This window comes from Pezoporus wallicus, unplaced genomic scaffold (genome assembly GCF_028554395.1).
Source record: "Pezoporus wallicus isolate ANWC-B61680 ecotype Strahan unplaced genomic scaffold, APGP_CSIRO_Pwel_v1 contig_5524, whole genome shotgun sequence".
NCBI lineage: Eukaryota > Metazoa > Chordata > Aves > Psittaciformes > Psittacidae > Pezoporus > Pezoporus wallicus.
In genome coordinates, this window is record NW_026636622.1 from 1,482,433 (window position 1) to 1,507,027 (window position 24,595).

General features: G+C 41.5%; 1 protein-coding gene across 4 annotated transcripts in view; it reads left to right on the top strand.

Moving 5' to 3' along the window:
• Positions 1-24,595, top strand: part of ARHGAP22 (Rho GTPase activating protein 22) — a 161,521-nt gene that overhangs the window by 32,023 nt on the left and 104,903 nt on the right. For all 4 annotated transcript variants that reach the window (XM_057401051.1, XM_057401048.1, XM_057401050.1 and 1 more), the window contains exon 3: positions 7,045-7,132. In XM_057401051.1, coding sequence (XP_057257034.1) covers positions 7,045-7,132 — 88 coding nt within the window. The remainder of the gene's footprint in view (positions 1-7,044; positions 7,133-24,595) is intronic.

Sequence of the window (24,595 nt, forward strand, 5' to 3'; positions counted from 1 at the left end):
TATTTCATGTATTCATTGTTTTGACTGTCAGGCCTTTAACCAGGGTGATTGAACAGAGGGAATATAATTGAATAAGACAGATAAAGTCCCTCTACTGCTGCATCCTGATGAGTCAGTACAAGTATTACAGGGTGACAGACAGCCTGTGTAATATCACAATCCACACACTTGTTATAGCCTATTATTACTGCTTGATGCAGCTGTGTGCTTAACTGCCACACCTAAATCTCACTGTAGAGTGAGAATGGAAATGAGTTTTTCCCTGTGAGCCTGACACACACATGGTAAGTGCATGAGCATGTTAGTTAGCTGCATCTTGCTCTTACCTAATCAGGGATTTGATCCATCATTAGGGATAACCTGCTGTGTAAAGGCTAGAAAGACTTGAACTTGATGATGTACCTGCTGTTGCTCAGGACTCTGCAAGCAACAACTGGATTTTGCGCTTTGAAGAGGAGTACCTTATCTTCCTAGGCAATACATAAGGAGAGCTGGCCACTTCTGAACTGTACCAGTGAACATGATGAGGAAGGAGCTGCCTCAGATAGTCATGTTGGAAAGAGTTTCTTTAATCCTGTCTCTTTCGGGGAGCAGGGTTGTCATACATTTATCGCTGAGGGAAACAATTTTGTACAGGATGGTGCACAACCATGCTCTGACTATTCTACCAGGTGCAAGTTAGGATTCATAATGGCTTAGACTAGGACTGCATGTATCCCGCATGTGAGATGTACTTTCGGAACCTATAGATTGCTGTTGGTTGGGATTCTCTGGAATGAAGGGACAGTAGTACAAGTGTGGGCACATATCTTAGAAAGACAGCTGTGACATTTGAGGCTGGTAATAGAAATTAACTGGATGTTAACCCCCATTTTCAAGAAGGGGAAAATGGATGACCCAGGGAATTACAGTCTCACCTCTGTGCCTGGCAAAACCTTGGAGCAGATTCTCCTGCAAGGCATGCTAAGGCACATGAAAATCAACAAGGTGCTTGGTGACAACCAGCATGGCTTCACTAAGGGGAAATCCTGCCTGACCAATTTGGTGGTCTTCTATGACAGGGCTACAGAACTGATGGCCGGGGTAGAGCAGTTGATGTCATCTACCTGGACTTGTGTAAAGCGTTTGACACTGTCCCACAAGACATCTTTGTATCTAAATTGGAGAGACATCAATGTGACGGATGGACCACTTGGTGGATAAAGAACTGGCTGGCTGGATGCACACAGAGTTGTGGTCAATGGCTCAGTGGCTAGCCGGAGACCAGTAATGAGTGGTGTCCCTCAGGGATCAGTGTTGGGACCGGTCTTGTTCAACATCTTTGTCACTGACATGGACAGTGGGATTGAGTGCACCCTCAGCAAGTTTGCCGATGACACCAAGCTGTGTGGTTCGGTTGATACCCTGGAGGGAAGGAATGCCATCCAGAGGGACCTCAACACACTTGTGAGGTGGGCTGATGCCAACCTCATGAAGTTTAACCATGCCAAGTGCAAGGTCCTACAGCTGGGTCAGAGCAATCCCAGGCACAGCTACAGGTTGGGCAGAGAAGAGATTCAGAGTAGCCCTACAGAGAAGGACTTAGGGGTGTTGGTCAATGAGAAATTGAACATGAGCTGGCTTCAGTGTGCACTTGCAGCCCAGAAAGCCAACCATATCCTGGGCTGCATCAAAAGGAGTGTGACCAGCAGGTGGAAGGAGGTGATCTTGCCCCTCTACTCTGCTCTCATGAGACCTCACTTGGAGTATTGTGTGCAGTTCGGGTGTCCTCAACATAGAAAGGACATGGAACTGTTGGGACAAGTCCAGAGGAGGACCATGAGGATGATCAGGGGACTGTATCACCTCCCGTATGAAGACAGGCTGAGGAACTTGTGGCTGTTCAGCCTGGAGAAGAGAAGGCTGTGTGGAGACCTCATAGCAGCCTTCCAGTATCTGAAGGGGGGCTGTAGGGGTGCTGTAGTGATCACTGTAGATCACTGTAGTGACAGGACAAGGGGTAACGGGTTAAAACTTAGAGGAAATTTAGATTGGATATAAGGAGGCAATTCTTTCCTGTTAGGGTGGTGAGGCACTGGAATGGGTTGCCCAGGGAGGTTGTGAATGCTCCATCCCTGGCAGTGTTCAAGACCAGGTTGGACAAGGCCTTGGGTGATATGGTTTAGTCGGAGGTGTCCCTGCCCATGGCAGGGGGGTTGGAACTTGATGTTCTTAAGGTCCTTTCCAACCCTAAGTATTCTATGATTCTGTGTTAGGCAATATCTCGTAATAACAGGACGTTTTGTCATTTTTCCCTCTTCTCCAAGACTTCTGTGTGAGCCTGCACATCTGTGTCCTCTCAGACTATCCGCATTTATTCTGAACATTTTTTGTCAGTAAAATCTATCTCATGGCTATCTGCTTTCCCTTTCCAATCTAAGGTGTACTTTGCAAGGTGAAGGAGCAAAGCTGTACTTACATATGAAACAGACTGGAATTTCATCCTCCAAGTCATTGTGGAGGTTATTAGCTTCTAATGAAGAGCGTTTTGTTTTGGCTGAAAAAGGCAGCCAGTACCTGGAAAATCTTTGAAATATCCAGACTTCCTTGCTCCATCTACTCCATGAGCAATATGCAAGTGGAAGTGCTGCAGTTACTCACACCCACAGGTACTTCTGCAACCCTCTGGTCCAGCGTGATTTGTAGGTATAGCTTGACAGAAAGAAAAAAAAAACAAACCCCAAACCAACAAAAAATGCAACAACAAAACCCAAAATCCTCCACAAAACAGAAATCTGTTATACCCTTTGTTTAGGGGTTTCTAACATACATTCAGCTTCAGAAGTCTTCTTTTTATTTCCCACTACTGACTCTAGAAGTTTTTAAGGTCTGCTATTCACAAAATGTTCCCCCAAACAAAATCTAGTTCCAGTAATGTTAGAAACTTTTCAATTTTTTTTTTCCCTAAAAAAGGGATTGTGACAAAACTGGACTGTCAGATAAATTCAGGTGGAATCTTAATAAACTAAAGGTTTGGTGTATGTGGTGTGGTGGTGGGCTTTTCTGTTTGGTTTTGTTGTGGATTTTTGTGGGAAGGGGGATGTTTGTTTTTTTGGGGGGGATTTTTGTTTTTTTGATGAGGAAATCTGAAGGTGTCAAGAACACAGGAGAAATGAATGTTGAGGGGAGAGTTATTTTTCCTCTCATAATCTTCATTCACTTTTTCCTTTCTTTTGGAAAATTATAAGGTAAGCAGAATGTTAATATTGCTCTGAGCTTGCGTTTCCTTAAGTTATTTTGCTCTCTGTTCCTGGCCTGAGACATGAGGATCTAAGACAGTGATTAACTCAGTTTTTCAGTTAATTAATTGTTCTGCTAAGATCAGTTGAACCATGGAGGGTCTATCCTCAGCCTGCTAAGAGGCAATTTGTCTTCCATCTTGTCCATCGTCTGAGACTAAGGCCAAGTCTGGTTGTTGGTTAGCTTGGGCTGTTTGATCCCTAGAATATGGGTTCAGAAAGCTGTTGCAGAAATTTTGTTCAATGTTCAGCTAAAATAAAGAAATTAATGTAGTTAGTTCATCATCCTTGCCCTGGGATTCAGAAATACATATCTGAGGGCAGATCTGAGCCCCACCATTCTTTCTCTCCCATCTTGTAAGCATTTGTAGCAGTGTCTGATGTGTTGTGTTAAAGGTAATGGTATGAGAATTAGGATGATCAGGGTTCTGGCACCAGCTGTGTTTGTTCAGGGACTTAGTCAAGAAAAGGAAGCTTTCTGTTCATGTTTCCTTTGTCACAGCTTTGCTTTTCTAAGCTCTGGCTCTCCAGAGCCTGATTCAGTGAAGAAAGTCTCAATTGGTCTTCTTACAGTAAGAACTTTAAGGTATGAATGCCTGTGCTCTTAAGACTTTCCCTCAAAGCACCAATGCCCCAAAAGGGTACAAGGTGATTCTGTCATCCAGAATTGGATTTGGACCTTCAACTTACTGGAAGGTCTGTAAAATATTGCCTGTTCCTTGAGTGCTCAGCCACCTCAGGCTCCCAAAGCCTGAGGGAGGGAGGAATAACCTAGTCATGAACTGAAGTTTATTTCTGGGGTATGCTTTGGCATATATCAAGTTAGACCTTGGAGAATTTAAACTGATTTAATCCATCATTAATTTACTTCCCAAGCAAGATTGCTAATGCAGTCTGAGCGGCTGTTGGACAAGGGTACATCAATCTGTTTAAAGTTAGTAATATCTTTTTACCAGTGCCGGCAACTGCCAGAATTGATACACTCTCCCTGATAATACGAACTGGGTGTTTTTCTATCTTTTCAGAGTGTTTATTTAGAGTTTTCCACAGTGTGCCAAACAGATTGGACAGCTGTGAGCTAGGTACTATGATACCCTCTGGAGAAGTCTCCTGTCCCCTAAAAGGACAGGATAAAAGAGACAGCACAATCCGCTGCCATGTGCAGAGAGGAATGCTCAAGGAGGTGTTCGGAAGATCCTTGCTATCTATACACCCATGACCGAAAATTACTTTCCAGAGATGACCCTAGGTTGCAGACTTCTCTTGTTTTCATAGGTAGAGTAAGCATCCCTCAATTTTCCTTTCTGAAGAATCATTCTTTTAATTTTATTTCCCTAGTCCGAGTTGTTATGCTACCAGCTCAACTTGCTGCAACCTCATTGCAACCTGAATGAGGTGCACACTGATAAGGATGAAGTAGCTATACTGGAGAACAGTCCCCAGCAAGTCCTTTGTTCATTCCACTGTTCTGTGTCTGTGGTTTGTTTTTCTGCTTGTGGTCTTCCTCTTTTCCATTTCATCAAAACTTGTTAAAGTGAGACTAAGAAACCAGTCACCCAAATGAGGACTTTGTACAGGCCATATGGAATCAAATATGTTTGGAAAAGGATTGAGAAGAAAGTGTATTTTTACTCAGAAATGTTTTGGTTAGGGTTAGGAATGTTAGTTCAAACAATTTATGCTTCTGTAATCTCTTCTAGAGTAAACATCATGCTCATATACCAAAGATTTGTCTCACTGAAGAAGACCACAAAAGCACATCTTTTTCTTAAGTAATACAGGAATCTGAATCAAGGCCTGAGTTCTGCTTGATTATAGATGTGAAGTTTAGGTAACTGTTTCAAATGGGGACTTATGCTTGCATTATCGGATAAGGAAGACCTAATTTTTATTTTGTACTGGCTTGTAGGACCTACCCACTTTGAAACTGGGTAGTTTTGCTTAGAGGGAGTGTGGGCCTCAGCATATTTGATTAAACCATTTTTGTTTCAGAGAACTGACTTGTCAAAGGAGAACTGCTCCATGTCAAAAAAACTCTCAGCTTTGGGTAGGAGCAAAACTCAGGATCCTGTCTGAAAATCATGCTGTGTTCACTTAATCGATGGCCGATGAGAAATTAAACACAAGCTGGCTTCAGTGTGTGCTCACAGCTCAAAAAGCCAACCGCATGCTGGTCCGCATCAAAAGTTGATGAGAAAGTTGAGGCTGTTCAGCCTGGAGAAGAGAAGGCTGCGTGGAGACCTCATAGCAGCCTTCCAGTATCTGAAGGGGGCCTATAGGGATGCTGGGGAGGGACTCTTCATCAGGGACTGTAGTGGTAGAACAAGGGGGGGTAACTTTCATGGTGGAGGTTACAGTGTGGAGAGGTACTTCTCTGCCCATTTGCCCTGTCCGATCTCAGCCCTTTACAAGCTCCCCATCTGGTCTCATAACAGCTCTGGAATTTTGGTGGGCAGTGCTCCTTGTTTCCTTCAGCATATGAAACGGAAGAAGAATGCCATTCAGGTCTTAATCCTTCTCCTTCCTCTCTCCTGGAGCACAGCAGGTGTGCAAGTTGCAACATCTATGTTTAGTGCAGGGGCTGCAGCATGAAAGAATATAAATGTCTGCTCAGTGGGTCTGCAGACACTGCTATTTTGGGCTGCACTGCCTATTGCAGAATGGGGCAGAGAGGAAGGTACTGCTAGATAGCATTTGAAGCTTAGTTTAGTATCTCTTTTGATTCCTTTTTCTCTTATTTTTTTTTAAATCTGTCTTCCATCATTTTCCTTCTTATCGTATTTCCTGGTGAACAATAAATTTATGGGCTGAGTAGCATGCAACCTGGAGTATTTAATAGTCTTTCACTGTTTTCAGCATGCCTTGCTCACAGTTTGCTCTAGTTACCAGCATCAGGCAAATATTATGTGGAGAGAATGCACACAAAAATTTATCATGTTCGCTTCACTCTTCTCTAGGATGCTTTGTGGAGCCAGCAGGTGCTGGTTTCAGCTCCTTGCAGAGTCTGGCTGAATATCTCTAGCTGTCTTCTGAGTGGTCGTTTCTGTCATTGTTCAGGCTTTTTTTTTCTTTTCAAATCTGTGTATGTCAAATGCATTATGCACAAATTTACAATGTGGTACAGAACATCCAACCTCAGCTCTTGCTGTTACACAAAGGACAGAATTTTAATTTTTAAATACAAGGAAACAATTGAGACAAAAATGTAAACACACAATTTCCTTAAAACCAAGGATATCTAAACTCGAGGCCTCAGTGAACAATGGCTTCACAGTTTCTATTTTTTTCTTTTATGATTGTTTTTGCTTTTATATTCTGTAGATGGAATAGCAGTAGTCCACATCATTGAACAGTCTGCATATATGCAGTGTGGGCAGGGTAATTTTGCTTCTGGAATTTTTATCATCTTTTGTTTTGTTTGTTTGGTTTTTTTTCTAAACATAGCAACACTGGAGGGGTGATGCAGATTGGTTGGATATAGAGTAGTATTTGTTGTTCTATAAGCTATGAATACTCAAATCTCCTATGCATGTTCAGAGTATTATTCTAGAGGAAAGACCACTTTATCAGAAGTGCTCAGTGTGAGAGAAAAGATTGGTGAGGCAGGTGCATGGCCAGCTCAATCTTTTTTTGCTCAAAAGGGTGGAAAGGAGATGGGCTCTGTGGAAAACTGGGGTTAAAATTTGCTATGTCTGTTATGTTTATCTTACTTTTGCCATCCTCTCTGTAGCATTTCCCCTTTCACTGGTGTTTGTGTCCCTTACAGGGCTTGATACTACTGCAAGGTAATCAGGTGAATGAGCTGCCACCTAATCCTGATGAACCAGGGAAACATCTCTTTGAAATTGCCCCAGGTAGGACAGCACTTCCTTGTGCTTTCAACATAACATCATCTCGTTCCCACTGGTTGTCATTAATGATAATTGAACTGTTCTGATCACTTCTAAACACTTTGATACACTAGCCTGATTATTTAGAGACTGGGAAACTGACAGACTACCTGGTGTTCTTTGGTTTGGGTGTAATGCTTCTGTGGTACCTCATAAAACTAGTAGTTGAGATGCACTGTGCTCCTTGATTTTCTGTTTGGAGGGGGCTCCTTGTCTGGAGTGCTATGTGGTCTCCCAAGCTGACAGCACAGCACAGAAGTAATGGAAAAAGGGTGTGCAGTATCTGGATGTATTTCATTTACATATACTAGTCCTCCCTAGTTCAACATGGAAAAAAAAAGTTTCAAAGTATTTCACTTTTGGATAAACGGTTTAAGAGAATCAATGACCTGCCATGGAAGAGAGGTTGAAGTTTTGTTAGGTAGGAAAACTAATGATCTATCACCACAGTCTTACTGTGAAATTCTTGAAGGCATTTTAGCTCCCATGTAAATGTGTCCTATGCACTGGCTTAGTATTTCTGAGGTATATATAGAGTTAAGTTCCCTGTTGCAGCACAGGACAATTTCTATTCACTTTAATCAGTCCTGATTGTGGCTGGGAGAGGAGGATCTTTCTGTGTGTATTTCAGTGCAGGATATTTTGGAGATTGTTTCAGGTGGCAGGTTCTATAGAGAAGAAAGCTGTTGCACCACTACCAGTGTTAGACCAGAGGAGTGAGAAAGATGAACCAGGATAGTCATAGAATCATAGAATAGCTAGGGTTGGAAAGGACCTTCAGATCATCTGGCTCCAAACCCCCCTGCCATGGGCAGGGACACCTCACACTAAACCATGCCACCCAAGGCTCTGTCCAACCTGGCCTTGAACACCCTCAGGGGTGGAGCATTCAAAACTTCCCTGGGCAACCCATTCCAGGGCCTCGCCATCCTTACAGTAAAGAACTTCTTCCTTATATCCGATCTAAACTTCCCCTGTTTAAGCTTTAACCCATTACACCTTGTCCTATCACTACAGTCCCTAATGAAGAGTCCCTCGCCAAAATCCTTATAGGCCCCCTTCAGATACTGGAAGGCTGCTATGAGGTCTCCACGCAGCCTTCTCTTCTCCAGGCTGAACAGCCCCAACTTCCTCAGCCTGTCTTCATATGGGAGGTGTTCCAGTCCCCTGATCATCCTCGTGGCCCTCCTCTGGACTTGTTCCAGCAGTTCCATGTCCTTTTTACATTGAAGACACCAGAACTGCACACAATACTCCAAGTGAGGTGTCACGAGAGCAGAGTAGAGGGGCAGGATCACCCTTCATCTGAGTAAGTCTACTGAGGGGCCGGGAGCAGAGTAGATCAGGGATCACCTCATTTGACCTGCTGGTCACACTCCTTTTGATGCAGCCCAGGATAAGGTTGGCTTTCTGGGCTGCAAGTGCACACTGCCAACTCATGTTAAGTTTCTCATCGACCAACACCCCCAAGTCCTTCTCCGCAGGGCTGCTCTGAATCTCTTCTCTGCCCAACCTGTAGCTGTGCCTGGGATTGCTCTGACCCAGCTGTAGGACCTTGCACTTGGCATGGTTAAACTCCATGAGGTTGGCATCAGCCCACCTCACAAGTGTGTTGAGGTCCCTCTGGATGGCATTCCTTCCCTCCAGCGTATCAACCGAACCACACAGCTTGGTGTCATCAGCAAATTTGCTGAGGGGCGCACTCAATCCCACTGTCCATGTCAGCGACAAAGATGTTGAACAAGACCAGTCCCAACACTGATCCCTGAGGGACACCACTCATTACTGGTCTCCAGCTGGACATTGAGCCATTGACCCCAATGTCCTTCCACAGCTATCTCTCAGTACCTGAAGACTGAATTTCCAAAAACAAAGAGGGAGACAAATTTGACTGCGAAAATGTTACATGAGTGCACTGGCTCAGTCATGCATTACAGTCCGTTTCTTCTGCATGGGCTACCTACCCATGCTTCTTGGTACCATTTTCCCACCGTGTTATTTTTAAATTGAATGGAGAGCACAGGGAACATTTAGTCCTTACAGTTGAATGTTACTGCTGTGGAGGTGGGTGTGCATTTATCCATGTATTTGAGGTCTTTCTCTTACCCCCTGTCAGGTTTCCTTAAAATGCCTGTCTTGCACACCCCTTTTAACAGAGTATTAGGCAGTGCAAGCATACGCAGTGCTGCAAGGTTTTCAATCTATACCAGCAGGCAGGGTTTTGCAGTAATTCAGTCACAGCATTCTGTTTGACAGACAGGAAGGTACTTGGGGAAGGAAAAAATTATTTTTGTTTTCCTTATCACTGCATCTGTTAATGCCTCCTTTTTGTTTTTCTTCATAGGCAGAGCCTTACAAACAGCAGGGCATTGGGTTTACAGTGTTGCTTGTATAGATAATGTCCTAGGAATTGCGATTCACTTTCTGAATGTGACACATCATCTGTACCATTTTCCCAAGATCATGATGTTGTAGAAGGACTGTGGACATTGGGTGTGAAAGCATTTGTGTGGTTGTGATTGTGAATGATCCCATATGTTCTGACAGTGATCTGAAATAATTAACTGAGCCATGGACTGGCTTGGTCAATTTTCCTGCAGACTTGAGTTTGCCCTCTGGTTCCAGATGGGCACTTCTTGCTCAACCTGTCAGGTTTTATTACTGTAGGATGCAAAAGAGTTGTCTTGAACTGCCAGGTGGCTATTGCTTCATTGGATCTGGTAAAGCAATGCCACATGGCTACTTGAAAAAGGCTATCCGGAAGGGTGGAAGAAAGCAATACTATTCACAGCATAGTTGTGAATCTCAGGACATCTGAGTTCAACTTGTGGTTTTGACGTTGTTATCTATGTCCCTGGAAAAATGATTCTGTCTTAGTCACCACTGTCCTGCCTGCAAAATTGAGATGCTTTTCCTACCTTGTGGAGCTAAATCCATTTGTGTTTGTAGCAAGTATTGAAAAATGCTATAAATAGCCAATACAAAATGTGACTTGGCACAGATGTCACTGGAGAATGTGGCCTGAAGAGTTCCCTGTTCTGTTCACAGCGCATCTATTCTGTGCTGGTTCTGGCATAAATGCCTTTTTTGTGTGTTTGTGTGTGTGTGTGTTCTGAAATGACTGTTCTGCATGGTTGCCAGCCTGCAGAACGCCCAACATAATGAACAGCTCTTCGATGGATGCCAGATAGGAAAGGGAGCATAAATAATTTGCAGAGTCCAAATCAATATTTTCCATCACCTCCCATCTTCCCTTGTGTTGGATGTATGGCCATGATCATGTATTTGCCTAACTGTCCCTCATTTTTGCTACTATAAACTAGGATTATATAGTTTCTATAGGGATGGTGAGATTATTAGTTTTTTTATTTAGTTAACTAAGTGGGGATCTTGTAAATATAGGTACATTCCATGGCTGTAAATATGGATATGGGATTTTACTGTGCTTGTAAGCAGCAGAGCTTTAAGTAACCAAGTTAAGACCAGAATGCAGCAGTCCTTAAATGTTTCCATAGTGTCCTGATACTAGCTTATTTGGAGAAGAGGAGAGGCCGAGATCTCCAAATGAGGAACTATCCAAAGTTTTCTGAAGTTTGTGGTACCAGTTACCTCTGAACCCCTATTTAATGATCAATAGCTAAGGCTTTCAGCAACCTCATTGTTGGAATTGTTGATGGGATATTCCCACCTTTTGTCTGCTACAGGCTGTGTAAAGCTTGGCTGCGGGAGCTGTTTCTTCAGAGTACAGGGACTAGAGTAACAACATGTCCTATGCTGTAACAGAGCATGTATTGATTTTTCTGCTGAGTAACAAGAACTAATGATGTGCATTGTGTGTTATTCATGTTTCATCAGGTTTATTTCTAAGCTCTGCAGTGCAGCTGGGAGAAGGGTTAACTAGGGACATGAGGGACTGTGGAACAGTTCAACAGTCAAACCGGTGTTAGATCTGGTGGCAGGGCTTCCTCTAAAATACCTCTTTTGGCAGAGATATTCTCAATCTTCTTTTCTGGGGAAACTAAATTTCTGAACCCTCTTTAACCCCTTCCTGCTTTCCTCCCTTACATCTAGTGAAGTTCAAAGTAGAATGGCAGAGCAAGCTATAGGCTCACTGCTCTGGTGATCCAGCGCACTTTAGCAGGTAGAGTGGGCAATGTTTTCAGTGAAATCATGAGGTTAGGTATGAGGTTAGATGTAACGCATTAACCATTTGGGGTAATCATTGCACAGCAGCTGGTATTTCGGAATGGAAATAGCTACTGTATGTTGCTTGGGAGAGGAGTCCAAATCTGGTAACAGGAACAGCACCTGACTGATTACTAGGGGCAACAAATCAACTATGTGTTAGCCTGGGAGTACAGCGCCTTTCAGAGTGGGTAATGCAGTGTGTAAGAAGCATAGGGATTGATCTCTGAGAATGTCTTAAGAAGTATTGATGGTTTAAAAGGTGAGACCTTGGGGCATTTAGGAAGCTGCTGCTTTTAGTGTCCTGTGGCAAATAGTCTGCTTGGTTTTAGTCTCTGGTCTTTGCAGCACTATGAGATGAGATGCTCAAGTTTCTCTGCAGAATCAGAGATAATTCTCTGATATAACAAGGTTTTCAGAGTCATGAAAGTGAGTGGTGAAAAGGTTCAGAAGTTAGCAGGTAAAAAATATTATCTTTAGGTATGGCAGGGGCTCTTACCAACTGATTGGAGAATAGCTTTTCTTTGTAGAGAACCTGGTGACTTTTAACAAGATCCTGCTGTTATGCTCCAGAATGGATTCAAGTGGTCTTTCAATGGAGAATAAAAGAGGAAAGACAGAAAAATGAACAAGAAATCTTCCATGGATTACCTGGTATCTTTCTGGCTAATGTCTACTCCTGTGACACAGGAATAGTTTCTGTTCCACTGGGTTTAGGCCAGAAACCTGAATTTCTCGCCTGCATAGTGGGCAAGTATTTCAGTAACTGCTATTTTGTTGGGGCTTTTTTTTCTAGGAAAAATGTGTTTTCTTCATGATTTTTTTTTTTACTATGAAATTATTGTAGAATAATGCTCTTGTCCAAACAAGACGTGCCCTTTTCCATTTCAACAAAAAGGCTTGTTTATAGTTACGAGAACCCTGAAAAATTCCTGACCAAAACTTACAGTACACATCTTAGTATTTCCTGATCACTGATGACAGCTAATTCCTGTCATGCAACAGTGTTTTCTGACAAGGTGAGCAGTGACATCTCTTAGCTGGGCCTTCCTGTGAAAACGACTGTGGTTTTGTGATAATCTTAATTTGATTTTACTGGAAACTGCTGCGGAAGGGGTAGGTCTTGCTTTCCCCCTTTCTTCCTTGCTTCATCAACAATATCTAATCCCATCTCTCACTTCAGCTCTTATGACTGGAAAAAAAAAAAAAGAAAAAACAAAAAACAGACTTCAGGTTGATCCAACTAAGTTTGTTGAAAACTGCACCTTTGGGTGGCTTTTTGTGCCCTAGTTGAGCAATGCTACCAGCCCCCTTTTTAGTGAGGCAGCTTGGTCCCCTTCAGAACTGTGGTCTCAGGTCTTTGCAGACAGAGCAAAGATGACTGCCTATGCTTGATTCACATGTAGAAGTTTTATTTTCAAAGCCTTAGAGGTCAGAGTTCTGTGGCATGCTTCTCAGTTAGAGACTGAGCTCAATAGAGGCAGTTTGCCCTCATGGAAAGGACCTGCATTCAAGAGTTACTACTTTAAAGTTGGACTAGTGGTTGTGTTCTGCCAGAAGTCAGGCTGGGGCATAATAAAATGCCTCATCCAAGCACTTTCGTATTGGGTTTGTGCAGAAGCAATTTCACTGCATTGTTTGTTCTGCATAGTAAGTAGGAAATCAAGAAAAGCAGAATCAGAAGGTGGGAGTCCCAGCTCTTACAGAGACAGTAATTGTTGACTATTTGTTCTGTAGGGAGTCTGTCAGTGTTGTAGGCAGTGTCATACTGAGCAGTCAGAGTGACAGCTTGTTTGCCTTGTCCCAGTAGGTTGAACGATGCCTGCAAAGCAGTCTGCTCTGTGGTACACTTCTGTGTCCCAGGTGATCAACACCAATTAAGTTATTTTTGTGGCCTTTTTATCTCTGTTCCTGTTGAGATAGTGTGTAATTAAAATACCTGCTGGGAAAATTAGAAATTCAGACATTAAAAATCATTCCATGTTCTCCATTATTCAATGCAAATTGCACTTCTAACTAACAGCAGGAAACTGAGTTTGCCAGTGGTAATTAAATTTTCTCCTGAAGTCTACGGCTAATAACTGACTGTGCATATCTGAATATGTGATGATTTTGATATTTCAGTTTTATTTAGTCTTCTGGGATTTGTCACTCAGCATATTAACCAGGGAAATGGCACCAAAATTAAGTAGCTCTGGGTCCTACTAGAAAGAATGAGGCAATGTAGTTTCAGCAGTGTGCTGTGGAAACACTTAGCAAGAGAAATCTGTGGATGTCAGTGTCCATGCACTGCACTGACCAGCAGGAGAAGACTGATGGTCTTGGTTTTGTAGGGTAGGGTACTGTCTGATCTGTGTTTAACAGTTCTAGATGTCTGGAGTGCAGCTGAGAGCATGCAAATACTTGTATGTCACTAGAAGTTGATAGCTGTCTTTTGGAATATGAGAAAGACTTTCCATTATCAAGGAAGGAGAAACCTAAGATGTCTTCTCTGAACTGTCTTTCTGAAGGAGTGCTCAGAATGCAAAGAAAGCATGCAATTTGATCAGTCACAGTCTGGAAATTGTTATTTCTTTATGGCTTGGGTTGAAGACCTTTAATAAAGTCCTAGCATGAAGGTAGTGACAGGTAAATCTAGTTAGCTTCTGCCAGCTGCAGTCTCTTTTTACTTGCAAGCTGTGTGCAGCCTGAGCCTCCTTGGAAGTGTGTATTCTGTACTTCCGCGCCAAAAGATTGTTATCTGCTCTGTATTTTCTGCTTGCTCCGTCTGCTCCTGAGCACTAGATGGCGCTGGTTCTTTCTATCTCGTGCCTGGACGCTCGCTGTTAGTTGTGGGCTATGTCTTGAGTCACTTGAGTGTGAGTGCGTCCTGTAAAAGGAAATTAGCCACTATTGCTCATTGGTTTATCGGGAGCAAATCGGCAAGCAAGAGTTCCCTAACAGTGTTACTGCCTAGCCTGTGAAGCTAATACTGTGCTCTGTAGACAGAGTATAGTATTGCATGCATTTCTGTACATTTGCCCTGCCACGAGCCTTTGTCTAAATGCACGCTTTTAATGAACTGGAATTTGCCTCTTCCATCTGGTTATGGGGGTGAAGGAGTTTGCTCAAACCTTTTGCTGCATTGCTGCTTAGGGATCTGCTGGAAAAAAAAAAACAAAAGATACTAATTTTTTCCTACAGGGTAACCCCTTTTGTAAGTCTACTGAAAATGTTTTATCCAACTGCAAAAATAGTTTTTGTGGCCCATGTGGACCATGACAACTTCAGTCATCGTCAACAGAAGTATCAATTAGCTGCCAGTATTTCCAGGCTTGCTATATAAGGGGATTTGAATTGAATTACTATTTTTTGCAGAAGTTCATGGAGGCCCTGGTTTCCCTTAGGCAGTTATTAGACACAAACAGTGCAAATGTTCTGCAAGAATGGCAGCTCTACTTACTGCTCTGATCTGTATTTTCCCTGAATACTTTGACTGTAGCATGTTACTGAATAATTTTGAAAAGGGGGGGGGGAAGACTGAATTTTGCCCTCTGGATTCGTGGATGGATTTCAAAAATGTTGCGTTCAGTCCAGTGGTGTATCCCTTGACAACTTGACTAGCACACTGTTTCCTGCTTAAGGTGATGACTTATGGCTGGTGAATGTCTTCAGATTGCATCTGGACTTTTATACCGAAAGGTTATTAGGCTTCTCCTTCCCCCTGAGGGCTATGAGGCTCTCTGATAGTTAAGAATGTTTTGGCACACCTTATGTTATCAACTTAAAAATATCTTAAAGGGCATCAGGAAACACCAGCAGACTGTAACTTGCTTTTTTGCTTTTTTTGTTTGTTTGTTTCTTTCTCTAGCATATGTAATGCCCAAGGCTTATGTTTGCAGTTGGTGAATAACAGATCCCAGTTCATGAAATGAACAAGATCCTGGCTTTGTTACTTTAGAAGTATTTGATCTCCTCCATGTTATACTATCTACATCCCTTAGCATTCTGGGGCCCTGAACAGTTTAAAATAGGCCTGGAAATGGGCTGTGAGAGCTTACGGGTTCTGCTGTCCTGGAATTTGCATCTCTAGGAGAAGCTCTGCATCTGATCCCTGATCAGTAGCACCTAGCTGTCTTCAACACATGCTGGATTTCAGCAAGAATTTTGGCATTTTACAACTTCCAATTCTAACAGCATGAGGCTTAAGGAGTTTCATGAATAGCTTTTTCTGCTAGTGCACGTCACTAAGAGATAATCTCTGACTGTTCTTGAGTAGTTTTCATTAGCCCGTTGTATTCCTCAAGATCAAATATGTCTGCATAACATTTATGGAGCCTGCCTTTTGTGTATAGAAACATAGCTCTAAGGTGATGACATGTTGTTGCTGGAATGTGCAAGGCACCACTTGATGACATCAGGTTGGCTTTTTAGTGCAAATTAGGCAAGATTTTGAATTCTTCCTGCTGAGATGTTTCACAGTAAGCTTTCCAGCTTAAGGGTAATATATTAAGCCCTAGGGCATGTGCAGTTAATGGGGGGGGGAGGGGGGTGCTAAGCATTTCTGTGTAAGAACAGTTTTGTTCCATAAGATATACTTACTGAACTGTCATCATGATCACTTATATTGTATCTTCCCTGTATTTCCTGTTAACTTGTCAAAAATCAGGTCTTTACTGCTGTCCTGTGGCTCTGGTACCACTACTTCATGTTAAGCTTTGTTGAACCTCAGAGGCAGCTGTATTCCCATTTGCAATGAGGATGGGTGAATTCTCTTCAAGATTTATGCAATGATTAGGATCTCTGATGCTAAAAAATTACTCAAGTTAGGTTATCATGATGAAATAAAATATAATAAGACACATGATACATGGCAGTGTAGTTCACAGCACATGGCAAATTCTTGAGGTAGCAAAAATAAGCATTGGAGGTCAACATCAGCATGAAGAAAGAAAACATCAAGCTAAAAGGAAGTTTACTGCTCAGGCGCCCGCTCCACAAAATTTTTACCAGCTCAACAGCTTTACTGAGGTGAGTTGGTTCTTAAGTCTTGTGAGTTTGGGCCCTGTTCATGTGCTGTGCCTTGTGTGGTTCAGTGTTAATTCTTGTCCTTAGTTAATCTGGCACGGTAGTGTTAAATTACAAATATAATGCATTTGGAGAGTTGTATTGGTTGTGTGAGCTGAGGATATGCAATCAGGGTTGCTCGTTCTTTTCCTTCAATGTTCCCAGGGACTGCTTTATTTTCTGTACTTGAGCTTTTTAAGGGTTAGCATGTCTCCAGAGTGCATTTTCTTTAGCTCTGATAGTAGGAAAAATAAATTGCTGAATTTTGGATGGATGATGATTCTTTGTTGAGGTGGTTATTCTTTTTTTCAGTACTCTGTGGATCCTGAACCTGTCAGTGTATGAATGTATCTGCTTGCAGAGTTCATGCTTTATGATAGCAAAACCAAAAAACATTTCTTTGTTTCTAAATGTGAATTTGTGGACAGGGAGCAATACTTGAATTTTTCTGTGTACCTGCTATGCCTCTGCTGTTGTCACTACAGAACTGCTGTAGATTCTGTAGCATTTGATGACTGCCTTCCTGTCTGCTTTGAGATGTGTGGATTTGATTTTTGTGGTGTGATTAGCAGGGGCAGGCGACGCAGAATATAGATAAACACATACACACACAATCTGCAAATGCATCAGTCATGGCTCATTCACTGAAAAGAGGGCAAGAAGTGCGACTGGTCTTAAGCCAATGCAGGATGCCACATAAGTGAAAGGAACTGAAATATTTGTTCCTTAGACTGTGCCAGAAGGGAATTTTGACACTTCTTAAAATGTTTCCCTCTCTCTCTTTTAGATAAGAATTATCATCCTTACGCTATGTACTGACATCCTTAAGGCATCACTGCTGATGCTGTTAAGGTACCTGTTAGTGCTGGTAGCTTAACTACTCAGTATAACATCTTGACTTGAAAATACCAGCTGGCAGTCATTCTGGGGAGCAAAGGTAAGAAAACTGAAGTATTTCCTTTTCACAGAGCCCACATAAAAGTGTATGGGGGAAGGGAGACAAAGCTGATAATGTGCTGCTCCAGCATCCAAAAGGAATTATAACTGGGAAACTGTTATCTGGGGTGTTTATGAAACCATGTCTTTGAATGATGCACTAATGCCAGTTTGAAGTGGCAGCTGGCCCACTGTCAAACAGCTGTGAGCATTCGCAGGCAAAACTCACTCTGTTTGGAATGCTTGAGGGATAACTAGTGTGCTATCAGTGAGAACCAGCTTGCACTAGGCTTTCTGAACTTCACAGGATGGGGGAGGAAATACGGCAAAGATGTATTGCCTAGGGCATAACACTTAAGATTTATACTTTGTTAAATAAGTCGTCATGGTGTAAAGTAACAGGAGCTTAATGCTACATTATAAAATCTTTCTTCAGCCTTAGTATGCTACTTAAATTATTTCCAAAGTACTGATTACGTATGATGAATGGGGGAGGAAGCCTGGGTGTTGAAGTGACTTACATGCTTATTTTTAATGATTTTCAGATTCTTATCCTATGCACATGCCTGTACATAGCCCTACCCCTAGGTAGGATCCTATCAACTTGGTTGCTGACAAAATGTATGCCTGTGAACTTGTTTGTTATGAAGGACCTTAGACTAGGTCATCACAGGGTTCCCTATTGGGCTTGATGTTTATGAATAGATTTTTAAAAGATGCAAGTTACTGCAGAGAAACAAATTATTCTGGCACCTGAACTGTTAAAAATGCAGGCTCTGAAGAACTAGTGCAACACGAAAAACGGCAAAACGTGAAACAAGCAAAACAGTTCAATTTGCCTGTTAGGTAAGTACTGCCACTAATCACGTGAAAAATCTTATTACTTCAGAGTGTCCCTGTAGAGTGGCAAACTAAGGAACTAATTTTGTGTGTTTTAATACATCATAAGAATTATCAGTCTTTTTCCATCAGTTCCAGTTGTTAAAAGAAACTTATTAAACAGGGGATGGAATCCTTGGCATGTTCAGCATGTGTAGGATTTTTTTGTGATACAAGCTTTTCGAACAGATAGAATCTTGTCTGGATGTTGGATTTTCATGAATTTCAGGACACTGGGATAAATCCCTCCTTCCTGATGGCTTTATGCTCTGTAGAGAAGTTAATTCTACTGAATTCAAGTAACTTGAACACAGCCTGTTGATCTGATTAAACTTTTGGTTTAAAGAGGAGGTATCGTGACAATGTGACAGTTTTGATTGATACCTAGTTATTAACCAGCATGTGTTTCAATTTTCTGTTTTTTATTATATTTTATTTCTGTGAATAGTTTTAACTTTCTATGCTACTTACCTGGATATAGCTTCCCTGTAGAGCATGCATGAGTATGACAGGATGTATCCTCTATTATATAGAGGATGTAATGCCATTTTAAATGTTACATTGCACTGCATTAATAGACCTGAGCTATGCCAGTAAAGAACTTAAGTTCTGTGTTTATGATAGTGACGATAGAAATTATACTGGTTTTCTTATCTTGCAGTCTATTTCTAAACAGGCGTAACATACCTGAGTCATATAACGTGATCCTGTACCAGGTATTGAAAATACTTCTTATGACTATGAGCACCTGAAAAACCTGTATTTTGCAGTTTTCTGTCTTATTTTCAAGACTTTAAAAGGTGTTTAACATAGCAAGCACTAAGAACTCTTACTGCAGCTTGGCTATTTTGTGTTGAACTTAGTGGCATTCCAGCAACTTGTGAGGATAAAGCTTAATATAAGCTTCACAGCATCTCAGCAATACCCATTGCTGTACACAGGTACTGTTGTTATAAAAGCAGAGAGGCAGCTGGGATCAGGACTGTGTTCTTTCTAATGTAACACATTTTGATTAAGCTTAATCTTCCTCATTTTCTTCAAGCACTCTAATTGAAATGGGTGTGATTTCTTCCATTAGGAAGACAAAGTTCAGGTCACTTGTGATTATAGAACTCTTCCTTTTAATAGACAAATGTTAAGTTTCTCTGAGTCTGTGTTTTCTAGCTCTGTTCTGGTAGGTGCACAGCACAGTGGATGCACATTCTTTCAAAGTCTGGCTTTGAATCTCAGCTAGAGGAGATCAATGTAACTGCAGGATTAGGGAGTGCATTTAACATCCATAAACCATTTCTCATCTAACTGAAATTCTCTTAAGATGTTGATATCCATGCCTCGGTGAAGATGCTATATATTATGCTGAACTCATGAAGCATTGTTGTTAGTTCTGGGCTTTGCTTTTAATCACCAGCTGTCTGACACCCATGAAAACTTGGGGGAAGGGGCAAGGAGAAATTTGAGATAACAAAAGAAAGAAGTATGAAATCAGAAGTATACAGTGTTAAAAGGGAGTGTCTGCGAGGCCATGAGGAAAGACAGTTATAACCATTGCATTGGAGGATAAGTGCCCAAACTGTGTTGCTTCCCTGAATTTGGAGTTGTGGATTTTGATAGGATTTACCAGCACACTGGCAGTTGCTAACCTGGGAGTTGAAGAGCCTTGTCTACACTAAGAATGCTGCACTGGCATAATTATGTGAAAAGAAAGCCTGTACTGGCACACTAGTGTAACACGGACAAAGATTACTTTGTAGACACTCATATTTCTGTTAAAGAGAGATTAGCAACCTTCTGGCTATGCAAGCGTAAGAATCCTCCTACTCCACAGAGGCTATAAAGGCTCTTCTTTGAGACCATGTGTTTTGTATGTGAATCGGAGTCAAAATGATGCCTTCCAGGAGGGTTCAGCAGAAGATCTTTTCCAGACTTTCTTGTGGTCATTTTGAGCGGACAGACCATGATTCAGCAACTTTATTTCTGTTCCCATAGGTCTTGAACATAGATCATCAGTGTCATGTGTTACTGACACTGCAGAACATTAAAAGACATGTCCTACGTTTAGTTATATCTGTGACCCGAACACTTCACAGCAGAAAATAGAGGAAGTTAGTGTAATGGGAATATCGTGTCTATATCATGTTGGTAAGAATCATAGAATAGCTAGAAGAGAAATATTCCCTCCTGAGCCCCTGTTCTGAAGCTGCTGGGAATCTGTGTGAGGTGATGTAAATATGGCTGTGGGTCTGTAAGGTGACTGCAGGGAATATGTTAGGATTGAGGAGGAATAGGGAGAGGGAATTCAGTGTCCTTCCCTCTTGATGCTATGAGGTCACAGTTATTTCCTCTTGGAACTGAAATTCTGCCTTCTTTCACAATGTTAACGACATCACAGGGTTTTGGTTTGGTCTCAGGAACTTAAATGAAAATATGATCAAGCTGCACATAAGGAGTTGTTTCTTCACCGCTGTCAAGGCATCCCAGGTTGTAGGAGTCCAGTTATTTTCTGTCCATCTCAGGCCTTCTTGCCATTATCTTTGGATTCTGAAATCAGCAAAGAGTTGTGTGTCTCTGAGATGAAGTGGATCCATCTTTGTTTTCTAGAAAAGTAATGATTCTTTAAAGTTAGCAAGTGTGAAAACTTGCATATGTTAATAGTAGGCTGTCATCTTTCGGTCACCTTTCAACACAAAGGAAGGTTCTTATTTTTACAGCAAAGTGCTGCTGGGGAATAAGATGCTTTCAGATATTTGAAGTAATATTATTAACTATGTTATATCTTATAATCTATGTGTTTAGCTGATCTTCCCTTTGGGGTGTAAGTGGGTGTGAACTGTATGGATACATGGTCACTGATGAAAAATAGTGTGTGATGTCAGGTAAGAGTTGCTGATGTCAGTGTGCTGGAAGAAAGGAGACCACAGCAGTAAGAGCTGTCCTAGTAGTATTCCTTAATCAGGGAGCACCCTGCCTTTCGTGCAAGGCAATGTTTAGTGTGAGGTGCCTCTGCCTATAGCAGGGGGTTTGGAACTAGATGGTCTTTGAAGTCCTTTCCAACCCTAACTATTCCATGATTCTACCAACAAAAATGTAACATTAAGGACATCAGTCTTGCCAGGACCATGTGTGCAAGATTCATTATAAAGGCACTTGGCCCATGGGTAAAGCTGACTATTCAGGGATTTTTTTCATGCTTCCTCAGTACTTTAATGCCAGAACTCCAAGAGAATACTAATGTCCCTGAAGCAAAGACCTGGGGATTTACTCTCTAGCACAATATGTCTAAAGATATATCTGAATTTACAATTAAGCTTGCATTATTTGTTGATGTTTGTATCTAAAATCCTTCTGATTGAATATGCTTAGGAAGCTGCGAGCTTTTTTTTGTACAACAGATGGTCCACTAGAATTTGTGGGATTTCTTTTTTATTTCAACAAGTGGTTTGGGTTGTAGCATCATTATTTGAATGGAAGGAATAAAGAAGGTATACTCTAGGAATATCTTTTAAAGTATGGTCAGTGCTATGGAAAAAATGTTAAAGTGCCAGTGCAAATTATTGTCCGCTGAGTGTCGGAAGTCATGATTGCAGACAATGAAATTTGCTTGGAAATTGCAGTGTTTGGAGGGGAAAGGGGAAGAAATAGACCTAGTCAAATCAGAATAACAATTTGTAAATTTAGTATCCTGTGACTCTCTCCGGACTAGAAACTGTTTAATAGGACAAGGTCATACATTCTGAAATAATGTTCCTGACTGAACAATTAAGTGACTTTTGATCCTGTGTTTTAAAATGTTCTGAGGTTTTAGGGGTTGTGTTTTTGTGGGTTTCCTTTTGTGTTTTTTTTTTTTTCTTTTTAAACCCAGAATCCCTTTCTTAATACAATTTTGTCCTACTATAAGCCTAGCCTAGCATGGATAATGGACATGCACTGTCATATCACTTGGGAGAAGGCAATGTGTGAATACAAAATGTGGACTTCCGTGAAGTATCTACATCTCGTACAGTTTAGTGATATAGCTACATCCAACTCATGTTCTTCTGTGCCAGTTTCTTCCAAGAGGAATAGATGAACTACAAATTGTTCCTTTAAACTGTCTGATTCTTCTCTCAGCAGGTTATTTTTCAGAGTCTTACCAGCCTGGAGAACTGGAGTTTGCAAAAACATTTCCTTCACAGTTTATAGTAAAGGCATTAGAAGTGTGTAGTTGGAGGGCTGAGCTTTTGGAGTCGGGGAATGGTGGTGACAGGGGCTTGGGAGGGGAGGATGGCTTAGATTACCCTGATCTCACAAGAAAGAAGCCTTGGGGGAGGCAGCATGTCACTTCATTGCTAAATAGTAGCACAGAAAACTTGCTTTCTAGTTTTAGGCAATTTATGAGAGATTAAGTTGGTCTTTAAGGGAGTTACACTATTTAGAGCTATATGAGCTGAGACTGACTGTAATGTACTCTTCTGCCTCTGTTATTACATTGCCAAATTTTCTCTTCCTGAAATCCAGTGTTTATTAGGAACTCTGTAAATAGTCATAGGGTGTTCCCACTGTGGCCTCGCAAGCCACCTTTACATGAGCTTCACCATGTATTTTAATAATCCAGTAAGGGAATAATCCAGGTTGAATCTGACTTCTCATGAAAAGCAAGTTTGCCATTTTAGACTCTAATTTTTGAAGAGAAATCCTGTAGTTTACCAGCTCCTTGACTTTTAGATTTTCTTGAATGATATGAGGAGGCTCATAGTATAAATAACTCTGCAGATCAGACAAAACAAACATTTATTGGCAAAGTGTGAATTCTCCTGGATTTTGAATATGGATATTAATGCAAATTGTCATTTCTTCACAAGTACATTTGTTTTGTACTGGGTGACTCAGATCTGTTCTCTGTGAAACACAGTTTGCCTGTTTTCATATTGGTGATTCAAGGTGTTGCCGGCATTTGTGTTCTTCAGACAAGTTTGTGCTTTTTGTGGGGGAGAAACCCCAAACTTGGTAATCCTTTCTTTGTTTTAAAGGTTGAAAAGTAACATTTGCCCAGCTCTAGAGATGCAACACTGACACATTTGCAAATCACAAATCCCATTTGTCTCCTAGTAAAAAAATGAAAAATAAATAATCTCAGCCATCAGTGAGCTGTCACATCTGGAATGACTCATTGAAATACAATAGTATACTTCCCTCTCCCTCAATATTTCTTTTTTTGTTTTTCCCTCACCTAGTTTTTGTAATCCCTTCCCCCAGAATATAGGTGGTTGTATTAACTAGAAGTGAAATCTTTACCTCTGGTGTCCAAATCTTCAGCTTGGTCCTTAAATAGGAAAGTTTATTATTCACACAAGTATTTAGCAGCCAGCTTTCCTTTTTAGTGGCAGCCAACACACCATCATATTTCTTAAGAAAAATGGGAGGGAGTGTTAAGTTTAAGTCAAGAATTTCAGATGGTGAAGCTGAGAGTTGGAGGAAAAAAAATGTGCAAAGTGCATTGGTTATTCAGAGAAATTTAGGGCACTCATTCTGCACCAGTTCATTTCACAGGGACCTGTTAAGTACTTGAAAGGTAAGCCTGTCGTAGAATCGTAGAATGGTTTGGGTCAGAAAGGACCATAAAGATCATCTGGTTCCACCCTCCCCTACCATGGGCAGGGACACCTCACACTAGACAGGGTTGCTCTAAGCCCAATTCAACCTGGCCTCGAGCACTGCCAGGGCTGGAGCATCCACAGCTTCTCTGGGCAACTTGTTCCAGTACCTTACCACCCTGACAATCAAGATTTTTTTCCTAATGTCTAATCTAAATCTAACCTCGTTCATTTGAAAGCCATTAGCTCTTGTCCTGTCACTATATGCCCTTGAAAAATGTCCTTCCCCAGGTTTCTTGCTGGTTCCTTTTAGGTACTGAAAGGCTGCTACAGGGTGTCTCTTGAGTCGTCTTTCTCCAGGCTGAACAATTCCATCTCTCTCAGCCTGTCTTCACAGGAGAGGTGCTCCAGCCCTTTGATCATCTTTGTGGCCTCCTCTGGACTTGCTTGAGCCAGGTCCACTTGCCTCTTGTGTTGGTGGGCCCAGAGCTGGATGCAAGACTGCAGATGGGGTCTCAAAAGAGTGGAGTAGAGGGGCAAAATCATCTCCCTTGACCTGCTGATCACACACTTCTTTTGATGCAGCCTATGATAAGCCTAATTACTTAGTACTTGAAATATAGATTTAGACGTTAAACTCTGCTTCTGATTTTGTAAACCTTATTCTGAAGCTGATATGCGCACTTTAAGAAGACATGCAATGCTAACCATAGATCTAAAATGTTAAATTGTCAATTGCAGAAATTATAGGAGTAGCCTAGTACCTACTTGAAACATTAAATGTGTAAATATAAATGTACTTTATGCAACA